This window comes from Limulus polyphemus, unplaced genomic scaffold (assembly GCF_000517525.1).
Source record: "Limulus polyphemus unplaced genomic scaffold, Limulus_polyphemus-2.1.2 Scaffold1891, whole genome shotgun sequence".
In the NCBI taxonomy this organism is placed as follows: domain Eukaryota; kingdom Metazoa; phylum Arthropoda; class Merostomata; order Xiphosura; family Limulidae; genus Limulus; species Limulus polyphemus.
Window position 1 is genome coordinate 65,135 of NW_013667501.1, and position 11,001 is coordinate 76,135.

The 11,001-nt window shown below is 34.4% G+C and overlaps 1 protein-coding gene across 3 annotated transcripts in view; it reads left to right on the plus strand.

The window, feature by feature from the left end:
• LOC106465274 (solute carrier family 12 member 9-like) overlaps positions 1-11,001 on the plus strand; it is a 154,394-nt gene that overhangs the window by 56,314 nt on the left and 87,079 nt on the right. For all 3 annotated transcript variants that reach the window (XM_022393133.1, XM_022393132.1, XM_022393134.1), the window contains exons 3-4: positions 603-737; positions 9,658-9,792. In XM_022393133.1, coding sequence (XP_022248841.1) covers positions 603-737; positions 9,658-9,792 — 270 coding nt within the window. The remainder of the gene's footprint in view (positions 1-602; positions 738-9,657; positions 9,793-11,001) is intronic.

The following is an 11,001-nucleotide window of genomic DNA, read 5'->3' on the forward strand; positions in this document are numbered from 1 at the left end:
TGGGCTACTTAATTATTTCTAAGTGCTACCATGATGTATTTTAAATAAACACATTATTGCCCTTATCATTGTGATAGTAAAACATGATTTCATTATTTAATTGTCAATACATTTGATATACAGAAGTGTGGGATTACTGCATAGCTTAAAAACATAAAATAATAGCAACTGCATGCTGTTATTTAGTCAACATTAGTGAGTCATTTGCCAATTAGGAAATGTCCATGTTATCTTTAAAAAACTTTGTGGCAGAATATCTTTTTAGAATTTTGTTTTCACTAAATCCTCATATGGCAACCTTCAGAAAGGGTCTATCATAAGAAACCAAATCTAATTTGAAAATTATATTAAAAAAAAACAATGTTAATAGAATTTTATAATAATGCAATGGCTGAAAAGTTACAAAGCTAGCCCACACCCATTTTTTTTATTTGAATAGGGGGAATATACTAATTAAATAACCAAATTTAATCAATTAATGATCTTGTTAATTAGTTGTATATTAAATATTGCTAATAACCCAGTTATAATTAATGTTTTTCAAGCATAATATTTGAAAGAATTGGTATCCTAGTGGTAGTATATTTTTCTCTTCCTTGTAGGTTATGTAGTTGGTTATGCTGGCATCTTGGAGTGTTTGGCACAGATGACTCTTGCTTATGTGATCCTGGTTTCAACTGTCTTGTCAATTTGTGCAATTTCTACCAATGGAGCTGTGGAAGGAGGGGGTGCTTATTGTATCCTTTTATTCATGTGCAATTTCGATTATAGTCAAATATGACTGCCAAGTCTTAAATGTATTAAATCATTGAGTACAAAGTTATATTAATACACATCACATCTAATTTATTAATTCATCATGAGGCATACATAAGAGTTAATATATTAGTTTACTGTTAATTTCTTGATTTGATGAAATGTATTTTGTAATGAGATATGTACTTACATGAAAAAACACACACGTTCATAAATAGGTATCTAGTAAGCTTGGAAAAGGAAGTTGGTTGGAAGATGGAGGAGAAGAATATGAAATTTAGACTGATGCATCTTACATTGTATATTTTGTAGTTATATAATTTTCTGGCTGAATACTTTAGTTTTGCTACAGTTGGACATTAATTTACAAATTTAACCTTACGTGAAGTAACATTTTGTTGTTTTCAGAATTTTAGTACATAGGGATTTAAAGATTTTGTCAATAAAATTAGAAATAAATAAAAAGACTTTTACTCTCCAGATAGTAATAAAAAAACTTTTTATTTCAGTCAACATTTCACCATTGAAGCTTCATCGGGCTTGTTGTATAAGAAATGTTTGCTATGATACAGACTATGTTCTTTTGTAGGCTGATTTCATAAATATAGTTTTGACTCTAATGGTACAAATTCCTAACTTACTTATATAAAGCTAATTGCAGAATTTGAATCACAGGTGTGCTTACCCTTACTATATAACTAACTGAATTGCAGAAACAATAACTTTCACTTGTCTGTGGGCATATATTGAGGTATATACAACTTACTCAGTCATTAGCTCAATGCTACATTGATTCTTGTATTCATATCATACTTTTTCTGCTTCCTACAAAAATATCTTGATTCTAATGTCATCTTCATTACATAATGACAAACTCTCTCTAGCAAACAAATATCTACATTAACTTAATAAAAATACAGCTTATAACATTAACCTCTTCCTGGATTGTAAAGTCATTTGAACAATCCTAATACACAAAAATATGTGTATAAAAATCAAATACACAAAAGCCTTTGACACAAAAAAACACCATAAGACAAAATTACCATACTTAACAGAAAACTCTTCAAAATTGAAAAGTTTTTCACTTTAAAAATGTGAAAATACTTGATTAATAAAGTGAAAGCTTACTGCATGTCACTTATGCACACTCAGTTGCGGAAGCGAATAATGGCATGTTAAACATGCATAAACTATATTTGAAATCAATGAAAAGAAATGTACATGAGAAAACTTCAAAATCCCTGGTCTTTTGCACACGCACTCACATGTGTGAAAGAGCTAGGACTTGTCATAACAAAAATAAATAAGCCAATTAAGATATATATGTGTATGTATGTATATATATATATATATATATATATATTAAGATATATGTGTATATATGAACAAAATAAAATAATAGACAAAAACTGTTACACTTCTGTCCTCCTCTCACAGTAATGAGTGAAGAAGGCAGTGGGCATTTTAGGTAAAGTCCACTGTACGTAATGTACAAAATAAATATACATGCCCTAGAAAGTGGTTGAGGCCTCACTATGCTCACCATAACCCCATCAGCAGAACTTCCACTGTCACCATTATCTTTTGATTAGTGGTTGTGAGTGCCTTGAGGTCTGTTCAGGCCCTTACCAGCTTCTGCTCTGCTTTAGCTAGCATGCATAACAGGAACTAGAACTCCTTCCTGGGTTTTGAAGACCCAAACCTCTAACCACTTGGCTACTATCTCCTGGCAATAGCATTTGAGCACTGGAATCTTCTCTAACTTAGGCAAGTTCATAATCACTAAGTAGTCTGGAAAGAAGTTCTAACCTCGGTCCCTTCTGGGATGAATCCCAGGGTCTCATCAACAGTGATACTTCAGAGACTACAGCAGTGTATTTCCTTTATAATCTTCCATCATGACCAGCTTTCAAGGTTGGAACTTCTTTGATGATTGCAGGAACCATTGGATGAGCTGTTTGGCTTGGCTGTACCACTGTTGCACTGGTATCTGTAGTTGAAGTTTTCCCAGAGTCTGCTCAATCTTTAACTTCCCAGGACTTGGATGTTCCTAAAGATGCATTCAGTGCAGTAAATATCTTCTTTGGCTTAGTTTTTAGTGATCCCATCAAAGATATGTAACACCACATCTTTAGTCTTCTCTTTCTTGTGCCACACACTATAATGGGACAAATCACTATGCCTAGTTTTTTGTTGTTTATTTGTGTTCTCACTTCTGTGGGTGGGTCAACAGCAGTATGGACTTCTGCTGCTGCTTTGCTTAGAGGCTTGGCTCCTTTAAAAATTTTACACACGGATGATATGAAACAAAATAATTTTTTTAGGTTTGATATATACAGTTGAATAATCAAAAAATCATAAATTACTATATCAGTACCATAGAATTCTACTATAGTTTATCAAGCTTAATAACTAAGCTGTATTTCAGTCTAAAAAAAAAAAATGAAATTTTGAGCAGACTAAAGACACACCCTATCTCCTTGAAATCTTGGTTCAAAATAAATAAATTGCTGTTGAAGTTTGCTCTCTAATTCATATGAATTTTTTCCAGTGCTCTAAATCAAGCTATCAAGTTCTTGACTAACACATCTGTAATGGTCTGTGCTAGCATTTTGATTAATGGATAAACTTTTGTCCACTTCATAAATAGTCAATAACAATGAGTATGTAGTGATGACCTCCTGCAGTCTTTGGTTATGGACCAGCAATATCCAGAGCTATCCTCTGCATAGGAGACCCTACAGTTTTCTGTTGCAGTTTACCCTGTCTTGGCTGGTTTTCCTCTGAGCATCATACACAATACAACATTCATATGATTTCTGAAAATCTCAACTCACTCATAGTTAGAACTGCTATTGAATGTGAGTGCAAGTGTGGATTACACCTTGGTGCCACTAGCAGAAGCACTGTTGGAGTATCTCACCTAGTGGACTGATAACAATGGTACAGCATATATACAAATCTACACAAATATCTTCTTGCACTTGTAACTGCTCGTACACAGGCTACCATGCTAGATCAGGGTACTTCAATTTCTTGTTCCAGAGCTCTTGAAGCATTACTGTCTGCATCAATTCTTCATTGTAGGCACCTTCATGGTCAGCTTTTGATATGACTGGAAAAGCCATAGTTTCAACTCCTTGATGGTGCTGATGCTCAGGATATTACACAAACAAAAAAGGTCACTTTGAAGCTAAATAGTCCATTTGCATTCTTCTCCATCTTGCAACTGCAATAATACCACTCTGACCCCATTGTCACTGGTTGTCAGTGTCCAGAAGAAACTCACAGTCCTGACAGGGATAAGCTAGAATTGGTGCATACACTAGAGCAAATCTTAATGATTTGGATATGTGATCACATTCCTTGAATCATGCAAAGTGAACTCCACTTTCATAAGAGCTTATAATAGTGCTGCTACCTTCAAGTAGTTGGCCACAAATTATTGGTAGTATGACGTGAAACTAAGGAATGGTGTGATGCAGAATTTATATAGAAAATCTCTTGTGCTAAAAGCAGTCTTTACCTTGCTTTCGTTGATCAGTTCAGCTTGCCAGTATTTGGGATCCAGAAAGGTATTTAATAAGTGGGAGCCTTCTAATATGTCCAAACATTCATATGTCCGTGTGAAAAGAAAGGCATCAATGCAAGTTACCATATTTACCCAACAAAGGTCCATGCAGAACCTTGGCTTACCTGACAATCATTAATTGAAATGATCAATCAATTTCTAGTGGCTATATGACTGTCATGTAGCATTTACTGTATATCAGTTCTTGTGACTTCCCCAGTACTCCATGGAAGTCATTGTAGCAATTGCTTTATTTGACATAGATTGTCTGTATCTATATAGTGCTGAGTCACCATTGTTCTATCCAATCAGCTATTTGGTCCAACAAAACTTCTCATATTCTCCCAACAAGTTGTTGAGTTGCTATCACTGCATTAGGTCGAGATAGTTAGTAACCAATGCCTCGGGTATGTTGGTAGCTCTGTATTTGCCTTCTGTCACCATGTGATGAATACAAGCCTAGTGTTAATGCTTCCATAGGTTACTTCCACTGCACTTAACATGACTATGACTCTGAATATTCCAGCATCATGCTGGATAGCTGACAGTTATAATCATAAAGCAATACTGGAACTTCCTTCATTGTCAGGCAGAGTACTGCCAGAGTTAATGCTGATGCTTTTTGTGACAGGAAACAGTTTTTCATATGTAGCTTCTATAACTGCAGTATATGGCACAAATGCATTGTACTTGGTCTGGTTTAACTCAGAGAACACTATTTATTTATATGGAGGTGCTGTTATTCCCTTCACTACATACTCTCATGCAATCCACTGTTACTGAACTCAGTCTGGGCAGCATTGGATGATTTTCCTGACTGATAAATAAAGCTTGTTGTGAGAGACATGGCTTCTGTGAAAGTGATGATGTCTTTCACTCTTGGATGCTGTTGCATAAGCTCATTGGGAGTCCCTCAATGAATATCAACTAAGATGTTCTCCTGATTGTGGTTGCCATTTTTGGTTATACTTTACCATGGAATTGGTGCAGATTGTCTCCATAGACTGATAGTTTATTTAGCATTGGTCCTCTTCCTAGCCTTGAACTTGGTCCAGAGGATTACCAAATTCCCCACTGGGTTGATCCAATTAGTGATGCAAATTGTATAATATAGTTCCCAGTTTGTTTGTTTGTTCTTCATAGAGGTATTCAACAGCGTTGAGGGTCTGACCATCTAATTTCAGGATCAGGTGTTGTATAGTTTTTTTTCCTGAGACAATCCATTCCAAGCGGTGACCTGCCACAAACATTTCACGAACTGGTCCAGATTCTTTCTATCCCCTTGAACATTGTGGGCATGATATTTTTGGCCTCACTCACAGGACCCTTTGTGCCAGGCCAAAGTTTCTCTCATAACCCCAACCATTGCCAGGAGGAGATGCCAGTAATGTCCTCAGTTTCAGGTGGAAGCCACTTAAAGGAACTCTGACATGCCAATTGATTGATCGGTACCTGGTCCAGGATTAAAGGCTGTGGAGCTACTCAAAGTGACTCATCATACAACCTTATATGACACCCAGCTTTTTTGAGCTGTTGTTGACATCTGATCTGAAAGGTACTTCACCTTGTGGGCCACGGTAATCAACTGTGAATGCTCATTGCCTCATCAGCCAGGTTGTCAACTCTGACTGATGGAAATCATCTATCAGTGACATGTCCAGCTTCTGTCCATTAGTTACTTGTAGTCTCGATCAGAGCTGGGGGCTACTATACACACCCCAGAAATTTGGTAGAGATCTCTCAGTGCAGTCTTGAATTTGCCAGGCATCAGTCCTTTCTGGCAAACCTTAGTCATTAAATGTTTCTTTTTGCTGAGCTTAATATTCAGGGTTACCAGCTGCTTGTGTGGTCTGGGTGCACCAGATGCAAGTAGGGTTTCAGCAGGTAGCAGGCTGATCAATGTCATGGACCTTTGCAGCATCAGAGAAAGACCTGCATCCAGGAGAGGTATTCTCATAGACTCATCATCTCTTCCATGCAACTGTCTCTATCTGCTCATTAATTCTCCCCCTCATTCATAAGTACTTTATTTCTGAACAAACAGAAAGTAAATGCTGTGTACATATTTGCACCACAAAAAGGCGGTCACTTCTACTAGGCTGTGCTTATTCCCACAGCTTTCTCTTTGGTGGAACAGACTTCTGTTGAAAAAACATGGTGATCTTAAAAGTAAGTCTTGACTATATAACCTCATAGTTGAACTGAAACAAGAAAATGTACTGCAATTTAACAGATAAAGTTACTTTCTTTGTCTAGTCAACAGTGCCATCTCGTGACCTCTGTTTTTCTCACAGCACTGGTCAGCTGTTTCATTTAATCATCATCATACTCAGCCAGGAAAGGATATTACTGTGCTAATCCTTTCAACCCAGAAGCTATATATTACTTTAGTATCCTCTCAGGTGGGATATACATCACCTACTTACTATAAAGAACAAATAATCAAGGTAATATTAACAACTTTTTGGATCATTTGTTGTCACTATTAAAGCATGGAAGCTACATAACTAAAATATTTTTACATTTTTGTCTAACTAAACTAGGTAGTAAACATTATATGCTTGTATGTCACACAAGTACAGTGATATCCAATAGTATGATTCAAGTATGAACAAAGTACAGGTTCCCAAAATTTTATGGGAATAATAAAATACAGAGAGAGCAAAATAAAATAAATAAACAAATGAACAAATAAAACAATATATTTTAGGCCTAGAACTTAAATTTTGAAGACACAAACAAATGATTACTAGTTGGGTTTTTTTTCTCATAACAACAACATTATTCTTCTAAAATTAACTGGAACTGTGTTATAATTAATTATTTCATATATTAAATATTATTTGTATATTTCCTATTTATATATATAAAACTTGTGTGTCTTATTTTCTATTAAATATTTTAGAACATCAAAACTAATTTTTCTTATATGTGACAGTTTTTTGTTATTTTTGCTATTTCACAAAAGTTGAAAGATGCTCAACTTAGTGTTGGTGTATCTATATCACAAGTGCCTGGATTAACAAAGTCTACAGTACCACACTGCTGATAGTCATTTTATACTGAATAAAATAATTTTATTATTCAAGGTTATGGTTTAAATGCTGAAACTGACAAAGCATTAGAAGCCACTAGACCTAACATTTGTGCTCATAATGAGAAAGTTAAGAGAAATCTGGAGAAGAAAACACCTGTAGTTTACTATTGTATTACAGTCTTCAATAAGTAACCATTTGGGTACAGTATTTTTAACCATGCTGCTAGCAGAGCCACACTACAGAGATTGTATGGGGTGAGTCTTGATGGCTAATCTACCTTCTTATTGCCTTATTATTCAATCAAAAGAGTTAAAATTGTAGTCTTGCTAACACCATTTATTGATATTTAGCCTGGGTATGTCATGCAGCTCAATTAAGAATATATAAAACTGACATGGTTAGTGAAAGGACTTGTTAATTATATACTTTCTGTATAGTGAATCTTGCAATATAAGTGACTGAAATGCATGTATAATGGGTTTATTGATACTTGGCAATAAGAATCTGTGAATCTTCCTTCTGAAATCTGTACTAGTAAGTGTTTTTAGTGCCTTCTTAGTGTTACTAGCAAAGTTGTAACACTAACCAGTAAATTGCGTGTCTGATAGCATTAATTTTGAAATAATTTCATTTTTATTATTACCTTCAATGAGCAACCATTTAGGCACAGTAGTCATTCACAATAGTATTTGTGTCTTTACTAACTGCTGTAGCTGGAGTGAAGGCTCTTAAACATGTCAATATGGGATATATAGAATATTGTAATGCTGCACTTTCAAGTCAAACCAGGGTGCTAGTGTAGTATCACATAATCCTTCAGTGACTATTCCAACTAACATATTCAAAGCAGAGAATATCCAGCTCATACCAGTTTGTACTAGTATTTGTGTCATCTCTTGATATGGGCTTGCATCATCCCAGGATCAAACTGGTACAAGCTTTTGTGTGATGGCTGATGCTGTATTTCACCTTTATCTAAGCAAAAGAATTAGTACACATATATTTCCACTGTTACAGGTTGTTAAGCTAAGGTGTGTAAGCAATGTGGTACTCAGTTTGACAGTAATGGCAGTATTTTAAACATTTCTTTACAAGTACCTTTTATCTTAAATAGTGTTTTTTAAGTGGCAATATACTGTTTAGCTTGCTATTAATTTTACTTTTTTAAAAGATTTAGGTTTTGCTTTTTTAAACTATTTATTGCGTTATTTGTATTATTTTACTACTTTCCAAACTCATTGTATGTTCTCAATTTTTACATTCTGCAATTATGTCTTATATTGTATATTGTTTGCTTTTCATTTAAGCATTATATCAAGCCCCCCAGTGGCACAGCAATATCTCTGCGGACTTACAACACTAGAATCCGGGTTTCGATACCCGTGGTGGGGAGAGCACAGATAGCCCATTGTGTAGCTTTGTGCTTAACTTCAAACAAACATTATATCAATCAATAAGCTGTTTTTCAGTGTAGTGAAAAAATTGAACATATGGTTTAATTTTCAGTTACAGGAAACTATTCCAAGTTAAGGGAAAATATACCTTCATCTTTTCATCTAGTTAACACTAATTTCAAACGTTCCATGCAATGTACTGCAAAATTGATGAAACCAGGACCATATGACATAAATTATACATACTGGGTCATTTCTCTTAAAGGTAACCATTAACCAATGCACATGTCTTTTATTGTGCCAGAGAAACTGTCAAAACATTTGTACTCTTTGGACTGACAGTCATATTTCTTCCTGACATCCTTCTCTTTAAATTTTTGGGTTTTCCTTTAAAAGAACACAATATCATGTGTCACAAATAAAATACTGATTAAAAAAAAGATTAGTGTAAATGGAACGAACTTACAGAACACTTGAACTCAGAGAAACTAATTTTGACACTTTCTGATAGCTTGTTCCATTTGCTGAGGTGTTTACATTAACTTTTTATCTCTAAGTACTTGTCTGTAACATTAAGATCAATGCAACTAACTAGTTTAATATCTATTTTAGTTTTTCAAACTATGTATGGTCATTGTGCATAGTTTACTGTTTGTTTTCTAGTGTTGGATGATATAGAACATTAGGTAGGTGCAAAATAGGTAAGAATAAAAAACTTCAAGAAAAAATTATGTAATATATATAAACCATCAAATGAAAGAATAAATTATAGTCTTTGAGTATAGGTTCTCTCTCATTACAAGTTATGGATGAAAATCACTTGATAATCATGAATAACTTAAGGTTAGTCCAGAAACATCCAGAAGTGAAAATTTCTTACCTTAACACAGAACAGTTATGATAAGTCGTGCATTGGGTCCAGAATTTGGAGGCAGCATTGGAACAATTTTCTTTATTGCAAATGTTTTTTCAAGTGCCTTGTATCTGTCTGGCTGTGTTGAAGGAATTGTTGATAACTTTGGAGAATCTGGTAAGAATATACATGGTTTGATTTGTAAGAATGTAAAATACTTAAACAAAGAAAAAGTTATTCACTCAAACAAAAACTTTCTATAATGCCAAACGCAAAGGATACTTCTGTTTAGTATATACCTTTTACTTCTGTTACAGCTAAAACACAGTACTAATAACACTTTATATGAATGATTTTTATATGCCAATGCAATAATGTATCACTGAAGGTGCATGATGTGGCACCATAGACATAGTATATGCATATTTAGTTCATAGTAAATTCCTTACAATTTAGCAGTGCAGTGCCACAAGATGTACTTATTATTGGTGGTATATGTCACAGTCCTTTCCAAGGAAAAATATTTATACATGGAGATTGGTAAGACAGTATAGAGTCAAAAGATGCAACATTTGAAAGAAAGGATTATTCAGTGGTGTTATTGGAAGTGGAAAACTCACAAAGCAAAGTATTTAAAACAGCAAGAGCATGAAATTACACCCTAAACTAATTCAGAAGAACACCATCCGAAAAGTGAAGAAATGGTTATGAAGGAGAACCCTTTAATCCAAAAATCCACTTTTATTGATGCTAAGCTTATCTCTTGGTATCATCAGTAACATAGTAACATAATAAACAAAATTTAAATTTACAAAGGCTAACAAGCTTTCATCCACACATTTCAAAATCAGTAGCTGTTTTCATGAGAAAGATGGCTGAACTAACTGGAATCTTTGCAGTCCTATTCACTTGCATACTTGTTAAGGCTCCTGATGCAGGTTCATTACATTATTGTACCTTTGGCCTGTTTAAACATGGTCAAGGAAGCCAATGATCACATATGGTGGAAAGTAGGTGAAAGATTTGTCAAAATGTGTGGTCTGTGATTGACCTTGTCATTCTGTGCAGAAGCTTGTTACAATGAGAGTTGTAGTATCAAGCAATAGTGTGTAATCATGGTCAGTGGACTGAACAGGGTTGAAAAATAGTTCTTAGGGACCTAGAATATTCAGATGTTGTCCAATTAACCTTAGTATTATAATGATATTTCAGAATAGGTAGATTTTACTTTATTGACCACTGGATTTTACACACTTAATAAATTTAAATTGACTGGTATAACACAAGATTTAGATTATAGAAGAAAGTTGGTGAAACAGGAAATTAGGGCATCAAAAAGTATGTGTGATAGAAGATTGGCTGAAAATGTAAAAATTAACAGTAAGG